The sequence below is a fragment of the Oryzias latipes genome, chromosome 7 (assembly GCF_053564925.1).
Source record: "Oryzias latipes strain Hd-rR chromosome 7, Olatipes_Hd-rR_3.1".
NCBI lineage: Eukaryota > Metazoa > Chordata > Actinopteri > Beloniformes > Adrianichthyidae > Oryzias > Oryzias latipes.
This window is the reverse complement of record NC_136243.1, coordinates 36,791,114-36,814,122: the sequence shown is the minus strand read 5'-3', so window position 1 is coordinate 36,814,122 and position 23,009 is coordinate 36,791,114. Positions and strand designations below refer to the sequence as shown.

Sequence of the window (23,009 nt, the reverse complement as noted above, 5' to 3'; positions counted from 1 at the left end):
CATCAAGAAGATTTAAAAACTGTTTGATGTGTGTTCGTTGTGGTTTAAGACGTTTAATGGGGAAGACTCACTGTACGCTGAGACGCTGTCACTTTAACCCTATGCATCATGGGAGATGTAGAGCTTCTCTGGGCTTCATTTTTTTTTTCACTTGTTCCACTGTCTTTTTTTTTTCTTTTAAACTTGTCCTGTCCAACAGCTGTGCAGGCAGATGAGAGCTGAGGGCCTCTTGTGTTGGACATATTTTACTTTAACAACAGGGGTTATGAATCTTCGAACAAACCAGAGGTATGTCTGAATAAACCCCTTTTGTAATCGAGGCCAGACTTTATTCATTTTAATTATTTTTGAAATTCTTTTGTGTTGGACCGGATGGAAAAGGAAAGAAGGGAAGAAGAGAGAGGGATGTTAGAAAGAGGGGGGTGGGATAGGAGGGTGATCATAGGAGGGGGGAGGGGGGTAAAACCATGAAGCAGCATAAAGCAACAAGCTACTGAATGTTTATCATTACGGTAAGGTACAGATAGAATACAAATCTCAAAGGGGCGGGGCCTGTCCACACACACACTCAAATGTTATAAACACACCTGTTAGCTGCAAAAATGACCACATGTCAACATGTACACAAAACAGATAGTGTTCACACACCCATACTTATGCCTACTAGCCAACTAGTGCGAGATATTTCATTCATTCACGCAATTTGTCAGTGCAAAGGTGAGCTAACACCTGTGGTCAGTTGAGTGTTTATGTTCTTCTAAAATGGATGAAGAAAGAGGGGGAGCAACCAGCCATCCCCACACCCAGACCCCCGCCGCAGCAGCCGCGGCAGCCAGAAGCCCCCAACGCCACGCGGCAGCAGGCAGAGAACAACCGCCCCCCGGGCGCCCACGCCCGCCACCCAGGCCAGGGCCAGCAGGGCCACCACGAGGCCCCCAGAGCCAGAGAGCAGGGAGACATGGGGGGAAAGAGAGCGCCTCCCCAGCCCAACCAGGAGAGCAGCCCCCCCGCAGCACCAGGAGGGCCCAACGCCGGGCCCCACCCGAGAGGGGTGCCCACAGCCCCAGACGAGCACCCCATCACCACCCAGGTGGTCCGGGCATCCCCCCGCCCTAACCCCAGGTACGAGCCAGGACCCCCCAAGGGAGACCCGCTCCACGCTCCAGGCAGCCACCCACCAGGGCCACAGATGGTCCAGAAAGGTGCAAGACAGGGGCCAGCCGCCCCCGCCCAGGAGGGGGCACCCCAGAGAGAAGGGGGGCCCACAAGGGTTGTTGTAGACATGGCCCGACCAAGCTCGGCCACAGATGGAAATTGTCGAGGCCCAGAACCCGGTGGCAAGGACCAGAACCCACCCCGCAGGGACACAGATACCGCCGGCCCAGGTGTGAAATGATCCCCGGTTTCTGGGCTGGGTATGCCAAGGGCCCCGCCCGCCCCACCAGGGATGGGGTAGGGGACAGATGGTCCAAGGTCCCACCTTCCTTGCGACATGACTGTGTGCTTGTGTGTTAGTGAGGGTGCGTGTGTGCGTGTTTAGGTTTGTTATGTATATTTTGAGGATTAAAGGGTGTGTGCACTAAGGGGGTGCAGTTAAAAATTGGCGGGTAGGGCACTGAGGGGACATCTCCTGATTACTCACAGTGATGTCCCATCACCCTCCCCACCAAGGGGCCCTAAAATGTCTAAGGCGCAGTTAAAATTGGCGGGTAGGGTGCTAAGAGGACATCTGCTGCTTGCTGGCAGTGATGTCCAAGCACCCCCCCTACCAAGGGCCCTACATGTCTAAGGTGCAAATAAAACCGAGAGAGGGGGGGCCCACTCCATTCGGCAACCATGGGAGGGGGACCACTGCCAAGTAGCCCCCCCCCAAGGCTCAACGCTGGCTAAACCCCCCACCCCCTCACCCTAATATGATATTGTATGAGGAAGGGGGTAAGTTGGGGACAGCTGGTAGACTGTCCCCCAGTGGTTAAACAGCCGTCCCAAAGCCCCCCCCCCCTCCAGCAACGCGCTCAGGACCCCCAGCCCCGGGGCCCCATCCCAGAGGCGCCGACGCCCCAGGCCCAGCAACACCCACCCCACAAAGAAAGGATGGAGCCAGTAAGCGCCGCCCCCCCCCTTCCCCCCGGAGCAAGCCCAAACCCCCACCCCCAAGCTCCGGCCCTGGGAGAGCTCTGGTCAGGCCTCGACGGGACCGAGGCCGCCAACCGGCCGGGGCAACCGCCGATTGCCTCAGCGGAGACCCCGACCTGCCAAACCCCCAAGGTCCCGTACCGATAGTGGGACCCCCCCCCCCCCCCCCAGAAAGCCCCCCCCACAGGACGGGGCCGACAAGCCCCCCCCTCCACACCCCTCCAGACCCCGCAGCCCCAGCGGATGACACCCAGAGCGACCGGGGGCCCCAAGAGGGTTGCCCCGCCCCATCCCAGAGCCAGGGAAGGGCTGATCCCAGCCCCAGGTGTAGACCGGCAGCCCGCCCAGCGCCGCTGGACCTCCCCTCCCAAGCAGGACCCCACGCCAACCCCCCCCCAGCACAGGCAAAGAGACCACCCCCCCAAGCCAAGCCGAAACACCACTCAGCCCCCCCCCACCACCACACCCCCCCCACACCCGCGCCCAGAAGACCACGCAGCACCCCAGCCCGCCCCACCCAGGCACTGGACCCGGCCCCCCGACCAACGGAGTCACCACCACCCCCCGCCAGGCACCGGAGGCCCCGACCCCCACACGACCCACGGCAGAAAGATAAGGAGCAGCGAAGACCAGGCCCCACACCCCCTAAGTCATGGAGTTAGCTATGGGAGACCAGAGAGACCGAATTCTTTCAAAGTTGCTTGAACTTCGGGCTGACATTTTTTCCAAGCTGATATGATCAAACAGCAGATTTCTGGATAGACTTATATTTATATTTTTCTTGTTTTTCTAATTTATTAAAATTGTTTTTTTAGCAATACAAAGAGTTATGAAAATGATAGAGCCTAATCCTCCTTCTACATCGATGGCACTCATGTCACCAAGCACACAAAGTGACGGTGAAGCCGTAATTGAAACCTTAAGCCAGACTGATAGATCGGCACATACCTGCTGCCAGAGAGCCTGGACAGGCGTGCAGAACCACAGTGCATGCATGTAATTGTCGGGTAGATTACCGTCACAGTGCTGACAAATGTCTGAGTTATTGAGACCCATCTTGAACATCCTCTGTCCAGTGTAGTAAATTCTGTGAAGAGTTTTGAAATGGATTAGCTGCAGATTTGGACTTTTTGTCAGTTTAAAGGTATTTATACAAAGTTCTGACCAGAAGCTTTCATCTGTGCTGATGCTCAAATCTGCATCCCATTTTGTTGTTAGAAGTGAAATATTATTATCTAAATTGCATAATAGTTTGTATATTTTAGAGAAAATTTTATTCATTGAGAAATTAATCAGAGGTAACTGCTTCTGGTAGCTTTAAATCGTTGTCTTTATATTTAAACTGTTTAGTAACAATAGATTTTTAAGTTGGTGATATTCCAAGAAGTTATTTATTCCATGTTTGTCTTGAAGTTCCTGGGGAGTTATGAATCTTTTATCAATAATTAGGTGCTCTAGTAGTGTTACGCCCCCTTCTTGCCAAGATGGGAAGTGTATCATTTTTTTGTTTATGAGGATGTCTGGGTTGTTCCAGATGGGTGTCATTTTGCACGGTTGAATTGGCGAGTTAGATAATTTTAGAAATTCCCACCATGCTGTTAAAGTAGCGTTTATATTAGTACTTTGGAAACAGTCTTGTTTTTTAATTCTTTTGGCGGATAAATGGTAGCTCTGACAGGTTGATCTTTCCACATAACGCCTGTTCCAAGTCTAACCATGAGTTGGTTTCTGGATTATTTTTTAACCATTTTAAGATGTATTGTAATCTATTTGCAGAAAGTATTTGTGGAAATTAGGTAATTCTAATCCTCCACAGCTTTTCGCAGATTTTAAAGTTTTTAGACTAATTCTTGCAGGTTTATTGTTCCATAAAAAGCTTGATTTGGATGAGTCTTATGTTTTGAACCATTTTAATGGCAGTTGTGTGGGAATCATTGAGAAGAGATAATTAACTTTAGGTAAGATTTTCATTTTAACCGTGGCTACCTTGCCCATAAGGGACAGAGGCAGGTTGGTCCAGCGTGTTAGATCGTTCTGTGTGCTTTTCAGTAATGGGGTGTAGTTTAGCAGCACCAGTTCTGATGGTTTGGAGGAAAAATAAATTCCTAAATATTTTATATTGCCTGATTTGACTGGTATTGTGAGTCTTTGTGTCATGACTTGCAAGGCTAGGCAGACCCAGACGCTGAAACCCGGAAGGACGACAGAAGGTGAGTAAGGATAGGTAAGAGTTTATTTTGCTCCGCTGATGGGTGATGTTCCGGTACGGCAGGGAGGTGGCGTGGCTGGAGATGGTCCGTGGATCCGGGGCGAGACCTGAGGATCGGCGATGGCTCGAGACGAGGCTGGAGGTCCGGCTAAGGCTCGTGAGGCGGCTTGGCGTTCGGCGAGATTCCCCAGTGAGGCAGGTAACTCCCGATGGGCGTCTGCTTGGCGAGTCCAGATTTGCGTGTCCACTCGTGGCATGAGATTCCTGGAGACAGGACAAGATGTACGTAAGACAATGCGAGAGATCTATGACAAGGGACTGTGAGGTGACCAGACTAAGCACCGTTAGAGGCAACGAACTCGCGTTGAATACTGGTCCTGGAGCTCCTTATGAAGGTCTGGCAGGCTGATAAATTGAGTGGCGGCAGCTGAGGTGAATTAGGCCAAGCAGAGAGGGGAGGGGGGAGGAACCTGACAGAGGCACCATGACAGTACCCCCCCCTCAACGACCGCCTCCAGGCGGTCCAGGGCGGCGATCAGGATGGGCCCGGAAGAAATCCTTGATGAGGGACGGGTCCAGGATGAGAGAGCGCGAGATCCAAGACCGCTCCTCAGGACCGTAACCCTCCCAGTCAACCAGGAACTGGTGCCCGCGACCCCGACGCCGGACGTCCAGAATCCGGCTAACCGTGAAGGCGGGGGCGCCGTCGATGACCCGGGCGGGTGGTGGGGAAGCGGACGGCGGGCACAGAGGACTGTCCTGAACAGGTTTGATTTGGGAGATGTGAAACGAGGGGTGTACCTTGAGAGCTCGTGGCAAACGAAGTCGGACACAGGTAGGATTAATGATCCTGTCAATGACGTAGGGTCCGATGTACCGTGGAGCCAGTTTCCGGGAGGTGGCTTGGATGGGAATGTTGCAAGCGGAGAGCCATACCCTCTGACCAGGCTGGTAAGTGGGCCCCACCACCCTGTGTCGATTGGCAATGCGGCAGTTGCTCTCCTTGGTGCGGAGGAGAGCAGCTGTGGTCTGTTGCCAGATGCGTTGGCAACGCCGGAGATGTTCCTGGACAGACGGCACCGCCAAATCGAGTTCCTGGGACGGAAACAGAGGTGGTGAGTACCCGAGGGCGGCTTCGAACGGAGACACCCCAGTAGCGGAGGACGAGTGTGTATTGTGGGCATACTCAATCCATACTAAATACTGGGACCAGTCCTTGTCGTTCTGTGCCGCCAGGCAACGCAAAGCTGCCTCCAGTTCCTGGTTGGCCCTCTCCGCTTGACCATTGGACTGGGGGTGATATCCAGAAGTGAGGCTGACCGTGGCCCCCAAGGCGGAGCAGAAGGCCTTCCAAACCTGAGAGACGAACTGAGGGCCACGGTCAGAAACAATGTCCAGGGGAATGCCGTGATGCCGGAACACCTGATGAACCAGGACTTGAGCAGTTTCGGTGGCTGTGGGCAACTGGGCAAGGGGAATGAAATGAGCCATCTTGGAAAACCGATCAATGACAGTGAGGATGACGGAATTACCCTGAGAAGGGGGCAAACCGGTGACAAAGTCCAAGGCAATGTGTGACCAGGGACGGCTGGGGGTAGGCAATGGTTGTAGTAGTCCTGCCGGTGCAGAATTGGATGACTTAGAGCGGGCGCAGGTGGTACAGGCAGCCACAAACTCTCGAACATCCTTGTCCATAGAAGGCCAGAAAAACCTTCGACGGAGGAGATTGAGGGTTCTCTGGACGCCGCCGTGGCAGGACACCCGAGAGGAGTGTCCCCAGGAAATTACTTCCGACCTGAGAGAGGTAGGGACATACAGAGTGCCATCAAGGCAGGGGGCATGATCGGGTTCCTCACCTTGGGCCTGGATGACACGGTTTTCAATGTCCCAGGTAAGGGCGCCCACGATACAGGTGGAAGGGACGATGGTGGCTGTGGACTTGTCCGAGGAGCTATATTTGCGGGAAAGAGCATCGGGCTTGACATTCCGGCTACCGGGTCTATAGGTTATGGTGAAACGAAAGCGATCAAAAAATAAGCACCAACGAGCCTGTCGAGAGTTAAGCCTCTTAGCCGTCCTCAGGTATGCCAGGTTCTTGTGGTCCGTCCAGACGACGAAAGGGTGTTCAGCCCCCTCCAGCCAGTGCCTCCATTCCTCCAATGCTAACTTGATGGCCAGCAGCTCCCGGTTTCCCACATCATAATTTTGCTCTGCTGGTGATAATTTTCTAGAAAAGAAGGCACAAGGCTTGAGCTTACCGGTGTGTTGCTCTTTCTGGGACAAGACCGCTCCGACCCCTGAGTCCGAGGCATCCACTTCCACGATGAACTGGCGAGAAGGGTCGGGTTGAATCAGGATAGGAGCTGTGACGAAGAGCCCCTTGAGCCGATCAAAAGCCTGTTGAGCTTCCTGGGTCCATTGAAAACTTTGAGTGGTGGAAGTGAGGCGTGTAAGGGGTGCTGCAATACTGCTATAATTCCTAATGAATCGCCTGTAATAATTGGCAAAACCAAGGAATTGTTGGAGTTTTTTCCGGCTGTTTGGGGGTTCCCAATTGGAAACAGCTTCGATCTTTGAAGGATCGGGTCGAATTCGTCCCGCCTCTATGATGTATCCCAGAAACTGTACATGGTCGACGTGAAATTCACATTTCTCTGACTTGACATAGAGTCGATTCTCCAGGAGTCTGGTGAGAACCTGGCGGACGTGTTGTTCGTGTTGGGTCTGATTATTAGAATAGATGAGGATGTCGTCAAGATAAACAAAAACAAACCGGTTCAGAAAATCACGAAGGACGTCGTTAACTAGTCTCTGGAAGACAGCGGGGGCATTAGTCAGCCCAAAGGGCATGACCAGATATTCATAATGACCTAGTGGAGTGTTGAATGCCGTCTTCCACTCGTCTCCCTCCTTAACACGGACCAGGTGATAAGCGTTGCGTAAATCCAGCTTGGTGAAGACACGAGCTTCCTGAACAGAGTCAAAAACAGATGAAATAAGAGGTAGAGCGTACTTATCTTTTATGGTGATTTGGTTGAGTTCCCGATAATCGATACAGGGGCGTAGTGTCTTATCTTTTTTCTCCACAAAGAAGAAACCAGCAGCCACAGGGGATGACGAGGGGCGTATATGACCCAGGGATAGTGCCTCCTGGATGTAGCTCTCCATAGCGAGTCTTTCGGGTCCGGAGAGGTTGAATAGTCGCCCCTTAGGGAGGGTGGAGCCAGGTTGTAATTTTATTTCGCAATCATAAGGGCGATGGGAAGGAAGAGCGCAGGCTTTAGTTTTGCTGAAAACGTCCTGTAGATCGTGATAACAGGTAGGGATATTTTCCAAATTGACAGCAGTATGATTTTCAGGGGACTGCCGATAAGTGGCGGGTATAGCGGAAGAAAGGCAATTAGCCAAACAATATGCGCTCCAATTGGTGATTTGTCCAAGGCTCCAAGTAAACTGTGGGTTGTGAAGCTTTAACCAGGAAAACCCCAGGATAATCGGGGTGTGTTTGGAACGTGTGATGAAGAATTGGAGGGTTTCTCTGTGATTACCGGAAGTGAGTAGCTGGACGGGTTTGGTGCGGTGTGTAATCCGAGAAAGGTGCTGACCTCCCAAGCCGGAGGCCTCAACAGGGTTATCCAAAGGTTCTGTGGGGATACGTAGTTTAGTGACGAGATCCATATCAATCAGGCTTTGTTCGGCACCGGAGTCTATGAGGGCCTTGGTGCTATGGACTTCTGTTTTGGTACAAAGTTTAACAGGAATGTAGAGGAAATTAGGAGTAGTATGAATGGTGGAACATTCCCCAAGCGACTTGTCACTAGGGGGGGAAATCAGGAGTTTACGTCGCGGGCATTTAGAAACTAAATGTCCCAGAGCACCGCAGTAGTAGCATGAACCTTCTTCTTGACGCCGTTTTCGCTCCCCCGCCGACAGTTTAGAATGTCCAACCTGCATCGGTTCCTCCGAAGTGAAATGATCTGCTTTGGTTGGTGACTGGCGCGGAATAACAGAAAAATAAGGTTGGCTAGTGGATATGTGTTGATTACTCTGGCGATCGTTATGCCGTTCACGAAGCCGGGAATCAGACCTGAGAGCTGCAGAAACAAGCTCTTCGAACGAGTTAGCATCTGGTTGGGTGCATAGATGATCCTTAATGGATTTGTTTAGAGACTGGTAGAATATTCCTTTTAATGCTATATCTGGCCAGCCTGCTTCAACTGCCAGGACACGAAAAAAATCTATAACGTGGTCACTTACTGACCGACCATGCTGTTTTAAATTTAACAGGCGTCTGGTGGCTTCCTCTTGCTTGCGAGGCTGATCAAAAATTAGGCGAAATTCATGAATAAAATGTTCATAACTAAGGTGAGTAATGGGATTAGCTGATATAAAGGCTTGAGCCCATTGTAGGGCTTTATTTCTGAGTGAGTTGATGATGAGAGTGATTTTACTGTGGTCCGTGTGATAATACCTGGGAGCATGTTGAAAAATGAGCTGACACTGTAATAGGAAGCCGCCACAGGCTTTGACGTCACCCGAAAACGGCTCAGGTTGGAGCCGGAAGTTTTCCGTAGCATGGGTGGGATCGGAAGCGGAAGTGTAGCTGTTGCCGGAAGATGGAAGGTGAGTACCTGTAGCAGAGTTAGCATATTGTCCGGTTAAATCAATTAGAGCTTGCGTCATACCGTCTAAACGGCGGAATAAGTCCTGCTGAGCCGACGCCATTTGAGTGAGGATGTTAGCTTGATGTCCTAGCATAATCCCTTGCTGAGTTACGGCGAGGCGAAGTTCCTCCGGGTCAGCTGGGTCGGGGTTCGGGCGAGTTCGTTCTGTCATGACTTGCAAGGCTAGGCAGACCCAGACGCTGAAACCCGGAAGGACGACAGAAGGTGAGTAAGGATAGGTAAGAGTTTATTTTGCTCCGCTGATGGGTGATGTTCCGGTACGGCAGGGAGGTGGCGTGGCTGGAGATGGTCCGTGGATCCGGGGCGAGACCTGAGGATCGGCGATGGCTCGAGACGAGGCTGGAGGTCCGGCTAAGGCTCGTGAGGCGGCTTGGCGTTCGGCGAGATTCCCCAGTGAGGCAGGTAACTCCCGATGGGCGTCTGCTTGGCGAGTCCAGATTTGCGTGTCCACTCGTGGCATGAGATTCCTGGAGACAGGACAAGATGTACGTAAGACAATGCGAGAGATCTATGACAAGGGACTGTGAGGTGACCAGACTAAGCACCATTAGAGGCAACGAACTCGCGTTGAATACTGGTCCTGGAGCTCCTTATGAAGGTCTGGCAGGCTGATGAATTGAGTGGCGGCAGCTGAGGTGAATTAGGCCAAGCAGAGAGGGGAGGGGGGAGGAACCTGACAGAGGCACCATGACACTTTGCTCTGCATTACTGTTCAGTGATAATGAAACAGATTTGTTCCAATTAATGGAGTAGTCTGATAGGCAGGAAAATTCATTAATAATTGTTACTGTTTCATTTACAGAACGTGAGTTATTTAAAAACAGTAATATTTCATCCGCATAGAGATTAATTTTAATATGGCTGTGTTTGGTTTTTATTCCTATAATGCTCTCATTCTGTCTTATTGCTGCAGCTAGAGGCTCAATGAATATAGCAAAAAGAGAAGGAGAGAGTGGGCAGCCCTGTCTGGTTCCTCTTCCAAGAAAAAACCTGTTGGAAGTCTGTTTATTAGTTTTAACTGATGCATTGGGGTTGTGATATAATATTTTGATCCAATTGATCAATGCTTCTCCAAAACCAAACTTATGGAGGGCGGAAATAAGGAACTTCCAATTTACTCTGTCAAAGGCTTTTTCAGCATCCAGCGATAGTACCGTCATTTCCTGGTTTTCAATGGTGGCAAAGTCTATTATATTAACTAGTCTACGGACATTATCATCCGAGTGTCTGCCTTTGATGAATCCAGTTTGGTCGAAGTGAATCATGTGAGGAGTGATTTTTTCTATTCTCTGTGCTTTGCAGATAATTTTTACATCTGCATTAATTAGAGAAATAGGGCGATAGCTTGAAGGACTAGTGGGATCTTTGTCTGGTTTTAGAAGAAGAATTATGTTGGCTGAGTTTATGTTAGGTGGCATTGATTGGCTCTCATTGATAGATGTGACGGTTTTATAAAATGTTGGTGCCAGCTGTTCCCAGAATTCTTTATAAAACTCAGCAGGAAAGCCGTCAGGCCCTGGTGCTTTACCATTAGGCATAAGTAACAGAGCTTCATGAAGTTCAGACAACGAGAGCGGAGGTAAGTTTGTGATTTGATCCTCATTTAACCTGGGTAGGTTTACATTATTAAGAAATGAGTCAATACTTTGCTCTGACGCGTAAATAAATACTTACCGAGGATGCGTTGCTTTTCGGTGATTTACATATGAGGAGGGGGGGGGGACCAAGGACCAGATAGAAAACAAGAGAAGAAAGAGAAAACAAAAACAACAAAACAACAACAGAGACATGAGTGGGAGGTGGAGAAAAACAACTGTTTTCCTGAGATCGAGGTGTGGATTATTGATGATCCGGTTTTCCATCCATTGAAATGAGTTTGACGGGTTTCTTCTGGGCAGCGCAGTTGTTCTCAGCGCGGATCTGAAAGCCTTCAGCCCAGCCAGGGGGTGATCTCCGGGACCCGGAACAGCCGCCTGTCGACATATAATCTGTCAACGGCCACAACCGCTCTCGTACCCGCAGTAAGATGCTTCCTCCTCAGCGGGAACAGGATCTTCCTTCTACGGAGGATTTCTGCCGGGAACTGGTCGTTAACGCTGAAGTGCGTTCCCTTCATTTCCCGTCCGCGGCCCTTCACCAGCTCCTTCTGTTTAAAATGTTCGAATTTGGCCACAATAGGACGCGGGCACTGATTGTCGGACCTTCGTCCTCCGAGACGGTGAACCCTGTGGAAAGAGATATTCTGCACCTCCTCCTTGGGCAGCTTCAGGTGGACCTCCATGAAGGACTTCACAGTGGCATCCGGGTCTTCCCCTGCCTCTTCTGGAATCCCCGAGATCACCAGGTTGTCCCTCATGCTCCTCGACTGAAGATCCAGGAGGGTTTCCTTGATGGATCGGTTCTCCTCGGAGAGATGGGCGGTGTCGTTGCCCAGGATCTTGACGGTCTCTCTGAGGGCCTGGTTCTCCGCTGCTAGCTCCCGCACCTGCTGCTGGCTGAACTCCAGAGACTCCCGCAGGCCTTGAAATTCTCTATGGAGGATCTCCAGCAGATTAAGGTGGCAATCAAGGCTGGAGAGCTTTTTATCAATGGAATCAAGGATGTCGCTCACGCCGCTGCCTGGAGAGGACGCAGCCCCGGGAGAGTCTTCAGGGCGTCCACGCTTGGAGGAGGGGGTGGTGGCGTTGGTTTTCCCCATGACGCAGGTATTGTAACACTCGTCAATGAATTTGTCCAGGCCCTCCAGGGTGACAAAAGCTTAATAATCTTATCAAGTTATGTTAGTTGCTAGGATTATTTTAATATGGCAGAATATTGAAACAAGATCGAAAATGTTTGTACAACTGCTTACGTGGCGCCAAGTTGACTCACTACGCTCGTCTCGTTGGGTCTCGCGATACTACAGCATCACCTCCCCACCATAACCACTTGTTCCACTGTCTGATAGCGGATTCTGTGGAAAGCTACACCACTAAAGAGAGAGAGAGAGAGAGAGGGAGAGAGAGACTTTAATATAGATAGACTTTAATGATCCCGGAGGAAATTTTTAAGTGGCCAGCTGCCCACACGTAATAGAATCAAACAAACCCAAAGAAAAACGTATTTTATGAAATTTCATATTCCTAACTACTCAGTGTTTTATCAGGGCCTGTTTGGATGAACACAGAGCTGAAATCCTGGAGATGGGAAATGTTTCTAGATCAGTGAAAATGGGTAATTTCCCACGGCGCACACTACTGTGTCGCAGCACACTGGTTGAAAAACATTGGTCTAAGTCAGGGGTGTCAAACTCATTTTGGTTCGGGGGCCCCATTCAAGGCGTCTGATCCCAAGTTGGCCGGACCAGTGACATAAAAGCAAAAAACAGTTGTTTTTTTTTAACTTAGTTGGAAAAAAAGCCTCAGCCATCATGGTAGCCTAATAATTTATTATTACACATTCATTTACAGAGGCCAATGGATGTAAAATAAAATGCATTTCACTTAAAGAATTTGGTTTATTTAATTTTTATTCAGACTGATTATTTTACATCTGACACTGAATCAATTCCTATAATAAACTCAAGAGGGGCTATGGAAGAAAAATGAAACACCTGCCTAAAATGTAAATGTGCAAATCAATAAATAATTAAACTAAATTAAACTTACAAACATTTGTGAACATAACAAGAATTTGGAGTTAACCTCCTTTCTCTCCTCAAACTTCAGCCAGCCATCAATATCAGATTCAGATCAATTCAATTTTATTTGTATAGCCCAAATTCACAACAACAGTCGTCTCAATGGGCTTCGTTTTGATCCTGTGCAGAAACATATTTACTGTCATTCAAGTGTGCAAGACACAATGAAATGTCCAAGAATCTTTTCCTGATTTCTGCCTGAATTTTGTGGGAACACCTGCCTTCTTCCTGACCTTTGATGGGCGCCATCAGTGACCAGACTGACATCACGTGACCAGTACACTCCAACATAGTCCAGCAAAGTAACTAGAGAGATGACTATGTCATCAGCTGTTGTTGGGTCCATCAACTCAAGAAACTCCGCTATGACCTCTCTTCAGCACCTCTAAGAAATATGCACAGTTGTGCAATATCTGTATCTGTGCTTTCATCAATATAGACCGAAAATACAATAAATGACTGGATTCCTTAATATGGCGCCCAAGTCTCCTCAGAGATGTTGGATCTGTAATCATAATCCTTGACTGGCTGGTTTTTAGGGAACAAGACTTCTGCAGCCTTCAGCATTTTTCTATAGGTTCAGCATCTGAAAATGGTTTGGATGTTTGCTCCAACTCCTCTGCAGTCAGGTGTCTGTCACTGGTCCATCACTTTTGTCACGCTGCAGTAAATGCAGACGGTTGTTTATTCAGTCCAGCTTTTAGTTGGTAAATCCTCTCTTTTCTTAACTGCAAATGGTGAAACTTTCCTCATTGTCTCATAGTGGTGCTGAATGTTGTATTCTTTGAGCACTGCTACCTGTTGATGACATAACAAGCACGCAGGTTTTGCTTTCAACTCCGTAAACAAATAAAACTTGTCCATTGTTCCTGGAAAGCTCAGCACTTCAACCCTTTTTTTCTTTTTGACAACATTTTGGTCATTAGTGTGTCACCACTGATCATTCTTATAACAATGTCACAGCAGTGGGGCTTGCGGGGAACCAAACTACATCTTATTCAGACACAGAGCCATTAGGTTTCACTTTTGGCAGGTGCAAAAAATATGCATTTTCACCTGTTTTGCTTAGCCTGTGCTCCCCCTAGTGGCGGAATTGCGCATTTCGGTTATTTCTTTAAAAAAATCACAACTCGCCACAGGAATGGACTAGAAACGTGCTTGTTTTTTTTAAACATTCTTATAATTTTTACTCTTCATGACTAGGCCGGATTGAACCATGGCAGGCCAGATACGGCCCGCCATGGTTCAATTTACTTAGACACCCCTGGTCTAAGTAAACAATACTATCCAGTTTCAGGTCTGACTCCTCCCCCATGAGCACATATAAACCAGCTCTTTTACCAGCTATTTCAGAATTGACAAAGTCGTTTGGATAAGAGGTGAAACATTTTCAACTTCAGTCCAGATGACAACCTTTAACCCTTGTGCTATCTTAGATGACCCCACCCTCACACTGACGTGTTCTCCCTACCATGACAAAGGTGGATAAAGGTGGAAAGATTTCATGTAATCCATGGACACCAGTGAAGATCACAAATCATTGAAGAAAAAAGGTTCAGAGCACTGTCTAGTGGGTCTAGATGACCCAACTCCCAATGTTTATGTGCCTAGGATAGAACAAGGGTTAAACCCACTACGGTGATGGGATCTACCTGGATGAATGACAGTCTTCATAGACAGACCCCACATGCTGTTATTGCCTAAAGCACTTCACTCACATGGGCATCACCAGGAATCACCCCCTGTCTCTGTCTTGCCATGGATTCCTCCTGTCGTTTACAGGAATGTAGACAATAATGACAGCATACATCAAGCTCAATAACAAACTTCACTTAGATAAATGTACATTTAGCAGCATTGCCTTTCACTTTTTTCCATCAAGGATGGAAAAGGAAGAATGAACGACTGAAGAAAGCAGGACTTTTGGTTTACAGTAACCACATAAAAACCAGGCCTATTTCTGGGCATTCTTTTGGTTTGACAGAAGCAGAAAATACAGTTAGCAGAAAGTCAAGGACAAAAACCCAAGATGGGCTTCATGAAAGATCAGAATAGTTAAAACTTCTTTTTTTCTGGCAAAAACAATGCCTTGGTGGACTACGGTCCTTTTGTGAAGGATGCTTTCAGGGCTGTAGAAGTTCAATTAGCCAAAGTAGTTAGTTCTTAGAAAACTAAGCATCCCTTCCTTGTCCCAGCAGAGGAAAGACCCTCAAAGAAGGTGGCTGAATTCTTTATGGAAAATGGATTTGATGAGTTCCTTTAGCTGAGAATCTTGAGAACAGGAAAAAAGATTGTGTGATATTCCATAACTTTGACTGACTGGCCTGGTGTAATGCTGCATTAGATCAATATACGTTTATTTAAATGAGTGACATCTCAATAAAATCGATCTCACCTGATAAAAGTGCTGCACAGCTAAAAGGCATAAAATAAGAATGAATGAATCATTTAGGAACTTTTGTAAAGGTCAAAAACAATTAAATGTAAATAAATAAAATAGGACATTTTAACAAACATGTAAGATGGATATTCTAAAGGTTTATCTAAAGTAAGTGGGTAGGGAGGAGTCAGGAGTTTAGAAGCTTTGATCTAATAAAGCAGCTTTAATGTATTGGTGCCAACGACGAGGCTCTGTGACCCTACTTTGCCATTTTACTGGATGAACAACCCAGATTACCAAGCAACGTCTGGCCTTCAGAATTTAGGGCAGTTTTATCCTATGGGTCAAAATGTACCAGTTTAAAGTGAATAAAAAGGAAACAGATGGTACTTTTTCATTTAAAAACAAGGAAACTCTGAAAATAGTTTTAAACTTGAAGGTACATATTGTAAATGTCACACTGGTGATTGAATCAGCTCAATAAAATACTGTGCAAAAATGACTAAAAACAATTAAAAATGTAAAAAGGGATTTAATAAATAGTAATCTAAAAACAGCTGTAAATTGATAAAATAAAAGACATAAAAATTTGATTAAAAGTCCCAGCTAAAAGAGTCCAGTCCCAAAGCCGCGCCCCCCGAAGTCCACCGTTGAAACCGGCCGTGGAGGGAAAAAAAACCCAGCGTCTGTGCGGCTGAAACGAACACACAAAAAAAAACGCAAAAACTTCAGGGTGTTACACCAACATCAGCCACACGCATCCAGGCCGGTCGGGGGAGCAGACTTTCCTTTATGCACCGATCGTCGGGCCTTCAGGTCCCACACGCGACTTCTCGGTCAGCCTCGGCGTTCCTCCACACGGTCGACGCCCCCGTCTCACACGGCTCCCGCTACGTCTTCAATGTCGGCGTCGACCTGGCGATCAGCTGGTCCCCCTTCCTTTGGCTCTCACCCGGAGCTTCATTCCTTGCGTCACGCTTCAGCTGCGCTGCACTGCGCTGAGTTCCATTTATGCAGTGGTGAGGAGTTCTGCCCAATGAGGTCCAGGTGTGTGCAATCAGGTCCATGATCCAATAAAATTAAACCGCATGCAAAAGTAAAAACTAAACAAAACAGCACAACATACAAAACCACCCAACACCAAAAGAAATACTAAGGATCAGCACAAATATTACACACATTCCGGCCCACCTTTGACATAAACTTGAAGGATCTATTGAAAATGTGAAAGAAAAAATGTTTAAATTTAAAACTTGAATAAAAATAATTGGATTTAAGAACTGGACAGCACTGTTAACAAAGCATGAATTACATGCGCCAGAGCACGAGGAGGAAGATATGGCTTAACTTTGCTGATCGATTTTGCCATTGAAAACTACATTGGTTAGCGGCTAGCTCGGTTGGTAAGGTGAAGGACTGACATGCAGGAAACCAGGGTTCGATTCCCAGGGGGGGAAGAACAGGCAAGCAATTGAATTGGTGTGCAGTTAACACCACCTTGTGAGGGCCCATGGACAAGACCCTTAACACTACTGCCTACCAGCATGAATGTGCATGGTCAGAGAGACCGTGTTTGCGCCACGACTCTACCATCACCTGAATGAATAGTGGACACATAGTAAACGCTTTGAGCGTCTGGAAGTGCGCAGATAAATCCAATCCAATATTATTATTACATGTTTAATGCCTACTGGCTAAAGAAACTCTGCACTCCATGAATGCCTGGCAGCACAAATGAACCAGCTGCTAAGAGATGGGACTCACCCAGAATGGCTAACGGAAGGGCGAACGATTCTGATACAGAAGGATCCCTTAAAGGGTGCAGTCCCATCCAACAACCGGCCAATAACCTGTCTGTCTACAACATGGAAGCTCATGTCTGGCATCATTGCAACCAAGATAAATAGGCACATGGATCAATACATGAGCAACACACAGAAGGGCATTGGTAGAGACTCCAGAGGAGCTAAACACCACCTCCTGGTTGACAGAACAGTCGCTCAAGACTGCAGGTCACGACACACCAATCTGTGCACAGCATGGATTTATTACAAGAAGGCCTATGACTCAATGCCACACATGGATCACTGAATGCTTGGAGCTGTACAACATCAACAGGGCTCTAAGAGCCTTCATAGGAATCTCAATGAAGCTGTGGAATACCACCCTTGAAACCAATGGGAAGCCACTTGCACAAGTGTCCATCAAATGTGGGATATACCAAGGTGATGCTCTGTCCCCACTGCTGTTCTGCATAGGTCTCAACCCCCTGAGCCAAAGAATCAACAAGACTGGCTATGGATACCAACTCAGAAATGGGGCCAACATCAGCCACCTCCTCTACATGGATGACATCAATATATACTAAGAGCGAGCGTGACATTGACTCCCTGATCCACACCACCAGGATCTACAGTACTGACATTGGGATGTTATTCTGGCTCGAGAAATGCAGCCGGATGGTGAGAAAGAGAGGCAAGGTAGTCCACACAGGAGGGGTCTCACTCCCAGAAGGAACAAAAGCAGACATCGAGGACAGTTACAAGTACCTTGGAATTCCACAGGCAAATGGCAACCTGGAGCAGGCAACAAGGAAAGCTGCAACAGCTAAATACCTCCAACGAGTAAAGCAAGTCCTGAGAAGCCAGCTCAATGGCAAAAATAAGACCCGGGCAATAAACAGCTACGCACTGCCAGTTATCAGATACCCTGCAGGAATAATAAGATGGCCAAAGGAAGAGATACAGACCGCGGATGTTAAAACACGAAAGCTCCTCACCATGCATGGAGGATTCCATCCCAAATCCAGCACCCTGAGACTGTATGCTAGCCACAAGGAAGGAGGCCGAGGACTAGTGAGCGTAGAAGCCACTATCCAGGATGAAACATCCAAGATGCATGAGTACATCAAGCTCAAGGCCCCAACTGACAGTGTGCTCAGTGAATGTCTCCAGACAAGACCCAAGGTGTAGATGTACCACACCAGACAAGACCCACGGTGTAGATGTACCACACCAGACAAGACCCACGGTGTAGATGTACCACACCAGACAAGACCCAAGGTGTAGATGTACCACACCAGACAAGACCCAAGGTGTAGGCTGTGCAAAGAGGCGCCTGAAACAATCCAGCACATAACTGCAGGGTGTAAGATGCTGGCAGGTAAAGCATACATGGAGCGCCACAATCAAGTGGCTGGAATAATATACAGGAACATGTGTGCAGAATATGAACTGGAAACCCCAAGGTCAAAAGGGGAAACACCTCTGAAGTTGGTAGAGAATGAGAGGGCAAAGATTCTGATCCAGATCCTGACTGATAGGATATTGATGGAGAACCAACCAGACATTGTAGTGGTGGATAAAATTCAAATTCAAATTAATTTTATTTATAAAGCACCTTTCATGTCACACAGACAGCTCAAGGTGCTTTCCATAAAAAACAAACAAGAATACAATAAAAACAAACCCCACACATGAAGTAAAATAATTAAATAAGCCCCTCATAATAAAACACACAAAAACAAGCACAAGTAAAAGAGAAATAACAGAGCTTAAGAAAAGAGAACCCAGAAGGCGCCGAAAGAACAGAGGAAAGCCGTTGTGGTGGATGTGGCAGTGCCAAGTGTTGGGAACATCAGGAAGAAGGAACATGAGAAACTGGAGAAATACCAGGGACTCAGAGAAGAACTGGAGAAAGCCTGGAAAGTGAAGGTGACAGTGGTGCCTGTGGTAATTGGAGCACTGGGGGCAGTAACCCCCAAGCTGGAGGAGTGGCTACAACAGATACCTGGAAAGACCTCAGACCTCTCAGTCCAGAAAAGAACAGGAACAGCTAAGATACTGCAGGACCCTCAAGCTCCCAGGACTCTGGTAGAGGACCCCAGCTTGGAGGAGAAACCACCCGCAGAGGGGGAGAGGGGCGTTTTTATCATTATTATTTTTTTGGTCGAAGTCCATGTTCTTGTTCTAGCTGTCTTGAGTTACAGTCCTGGATATGATTTTAACCCTTGTGCTATCTTAGATGACCCCCCCCCCCCCCCCCCTTCCATTGAGGTGTTCTCCCTACCATGACAAAGGTGGATAAAGGTGGACAGATTTCATGTAATCCATGGACACCAGTGAAGATCACAAATCATTGAAGAACAAAGGTTCAGAGCACTGTCTAGAGCAGTGTTTTGGCACACTGGTGGGGAGATGGCCAAGTGTGCCGTGGGAAATTGCCCTCATTAACTGATCTAAAAACCCATTTCCCATCTCCAGGATTTTAGCTCTTTGTTCATCCAAACAGGCCCTGATAAAACACTGAGGAGTTAGGAATATAAAAGATCGTAAAATACTTTTTCTTTGCGTTTATTTTATTTTATTAAAGACATTTTGATAAGAATGACGTACCGCGATTCAGCTGCACCATCGGCTGTAGTTTGGAAAAGTCCCGTGTTGGGGGGGTTAATCACATGTCATCAGTCTGACCAATCAGAAGTGGTTAAAGTCTTCACTTCCTTGTCCCGATTTAGCTCGTAAAGTCGCTCAGTTCTAAAAGAAATACCAGCTAAAGCTCGTCTTTAGCGGTGTAGCTTTCCACAGAATCCGGTATCAGACCATGGAATAAGTGAACAAAACAATGAAGCTCCGAAAACCGAACTTCGGCCGTTTTAGCACTACATCTCCCATGATGCATTGGGTTGTGAGAGTGACAGCGCATACGGAGATCTGTTGTTAAACGTCTTGAAACTAACGAACACACAAACTGTTTTTAAATCTTCTAACTTAACTTTTATTGCATCTTTTAGAAAAAAACAGCTACAGTTTCCAGCTTTTTCTGTAACAATTATCTCAAAAATGCATGTGAGATTGTGCAGGGGCTGTAGATCAATACAGACTATGAGTTTCTCCTTTTTTTTTAATTTTTGGATGCTGGTGTGCCGCGGGATTTTTTTTAAGGTTAAAGTGTGCCGTGGCTCAGAAAAGGTTGAAAAACACTGGTCTTGATGACCCAACTCCCAACGTTAAAGTGCCTAAGATAGCACAACTTTTGCACCTTTGCCCACACAGTCTGTATCCACCCCCGCAAGGGCAGTTGGGACTAAGCCCTAAGCAGGTTTTTGGTTGATCAACCATGAATTTAGAACTTTCTGAACCTTAGGAGAAACACAGAAAACCTGCCAACGAGCAACCAGCGGCCTACATGGACAGGGGGCGACGCAAACCTGAAGACAGCGAGGAGGTGAAAACCCTCCAAAAAGATCACTAAAAACAAACTAAACTCAAAAGAGGCGTCACTGCTTAAAAAAACAACCAATTTAAAAAAATAGATCAAAGTTAGCAATAGGTTTTTTCTCTGCAATGTAATTGCAGTTTGGGGGGTGACTATCTTAGAAATGAGACACATTGAGGATTTTTATTTTATTTTAAAATCAACGAGCAGCTTATATAAACTTATAAACCAAGCTCAGTGTTTGTCACTTTGAATAAATAAAAGTTAAAAAAATAAATAAACTATAAAATACACCATAAGACCAAAGGCAACAAAGAATGAGCCAATAATGAGTCTCACAAAGAAAGATTTGGAAAGACAGCAGCAGTGAATTTAAAACAACTGTTTGGTTAAGAGTGTAAACCAGGAAAACTCCTCTTTTTCAAATGAAGTCAACAAAAGCAAAAAATCCAAAGGAAGAGTAAATGAATAGGATTTGGAGTCATCAACAGGAGGCGTGTCCTGTTCTCACACCGAAGAGCTGCTTCCACTCATCTTCCACTGAACACGGATTTAGTGGCAAATCTCTGGGATGTGTCATGCACTTGATTGTTGAAGCATCAAAAACGTTGCGACTTTGCACAACAAAAGGGTCCAAAAGCCAAATGAGATACTGAAACCCAAAATATGAACCAGCAGTTTTCTTTCCCTTTTAAACTTTCAGTCTTTCAAATAACTTAACAGTCAAAAACAGAACTTTGTTTACAATTTCTAAACATTTCAAGGCTTAAGAAGTGTTTCTCTATTTTATAAGAAAAACAAAGCTGATCAAGTGCTACATTATCTGGCCCTAATTCCAATGTTTGGGTCATAGTAGAATTATAAAACAATACCAAAGGAATCTGTAAATATCATCATCCCTCGTACGTTTTCTGCAGAAACAGGACACTGGATTCCTGGTGCAAAGCTGAAGCAGGTTACAAAAGGTTGATGATGAAAGGAAAAGATGAAAATCCTCCTATTCTAGCATTGGGATATATCCAAAACAAGGCATGTACAATAAAAAAATAGATATTTAAATATACAGACTATTGGATCAATTCAATGGGAAAAAAGAGCAGTTTCAAAACCATTCCTGCAGCTTGAGCAAAGCTAAGAGTAAAAAAGGCTGCCAGCTGCAGCGGCTGGTCTGGATTGTCCTCCTTGCTGGGATTACACTGCAAACACACTCAGGGTGCTTGTCTGGTCCTTTAAACCCAAGATGCTGTAAGCGATTCTCTTTAGATGGCCGGGGAGCCTCACGCCAATGTTCTTGACGTCCCTGCAAAAGACAGAAGAGTGTTAAAGAGCCGCTGCTCTGGCGTTTTGGCTTCAGTCCAACACTTTTCACACATCCCTCCTGCTTTGTCGTGTCTTGAAGTAATCACCCACTCATTCAGAGTGATGAAATACCAGCCTGGAGCCGATTCCAGTCCAGTCTAGCTTCAACTTGCTGAAAAGGTGGGGTCCGCTCCAAGCTTCTAAACTGCCCCTTTTTTTTCATCTTGGACAATAACAGGTAATACTGGCTTATTTGCTCCTCACTAGTAGAGCTACAGCCTTGCACACACATACACAAGTTTCTAGCCAAAGTTTTAATTACAGCCTCAACGACTTAACGAGAATTCTCCCTGCTTACCATGAATCCCTTGTCTGGCAAAAGGGTGCATCATAAATAACTGGTGGCTTTCCAAGAGTGCTACCACATGACTACCATGGTAGAATGGAGCCATGAAATGACATCCGGCTGCATAACAAATACTTGAAAGGGTTTGTCTTTACAGTTTGCCCAGAAGGCCTGCATTTACAGAGACTGAGGGGTTTATTTTTTGGATGTTCTTGTGGTCATGGTCCAAATGGATCAGGTCCCAAATGTTCTCAAGTAGTTCTTTCTCGATGGGATTTTGCATCTGCATTCAAAGCTAAAGAGCATTTTCACCTAAACGGGCAAAACCAGGATTTTAGGAGGTCAAGAAGAATCGATCCACAAGGCAGGTAGCATGTCTTGGACCTACAATGACTGGTCCACCACAAATGAGCCCAGTCCTACATTTTAAAATTCTGACTTCTGCTTCTAGAGATATGCAGCAAGAAATCTTTTAGGATTGTAGTTTTAGATTCAATGAGGAACAAAGATGACAAACATACTCATTCTTCATCTGCAAGACCTGGTCCATGGTGAGTATCCCAGCAGATGTGAAGTTGTCAATGTACTGGTTCATTTTAATGGACTCCAGCCATTCGGACACGGACCTGAAGGGAGAACCGTCCGAGCCGCTGGTGCTTGGCAGACGGATTGAAATGCTGGCAATGGAAAGGAAATACAAATGTTTCTGATGTGCAGAGTTTACCACGGCAAAAACAGATTCATGTTCAGGCAGAAATGATGGGGTGATAAGTAGGGATGGGTACCGAGCCCCGGAATTGAACGAGCCCCGGGGCAACATTCTTCAAGACCTCAGTATCGGTAAGATCTGACCTCAACGGTTCTGCTATCGGTTCTGGAGAAGTCGCTTTTTAGTGTATGTGTGTCCCACAAGATATAAACTAGAGCTGTGACAGTGTGGGGTTTTTGATTACTGCGGTGATGAAGCAGCAAGAGTCACGGTGTCACGGTTAACCGCAAACCCCGCAACCCCATCCCACCCCTGTCGCCAAACACAAAATCCCCCGGCTGCATAAATG

At 47.0% G+C, this 23,009-nt stretch overlaps 1 protein-coding gene across 2 annotated transcripts in view; it reads right to left on the bottom strand.

Moving 5' to 3' along the window:
• Positions 1-20,479: 20,479 nt before the first annotated feature.
• epha2b (eph receptor A2 b) overlaps positions 20,480-23,009 on the bottom strand; it is a 31,216-nt gene continuing 28,686 nt past the window's right edge. For both annotated transcript variants that reach the window (XM_078949759.1, XM_011472907.4), the window contains exons 16-17: positions 22,473-22,628; positions 20,480-21,606 (exon numbers count right to left, since the gene is read on the bottom strand). In XM_078949759.1, the coding sequence (XP_078805885.1) occupies positions 21,498-21,606; positions 22,473-22,628 (265 nt within the window). In that variant the 3' untranslated portion in view covers positions 20,480-21,497. The remainder of the gene's footprint in view (positions 21,607-22,472; positions 22,629-23,009) is intronic.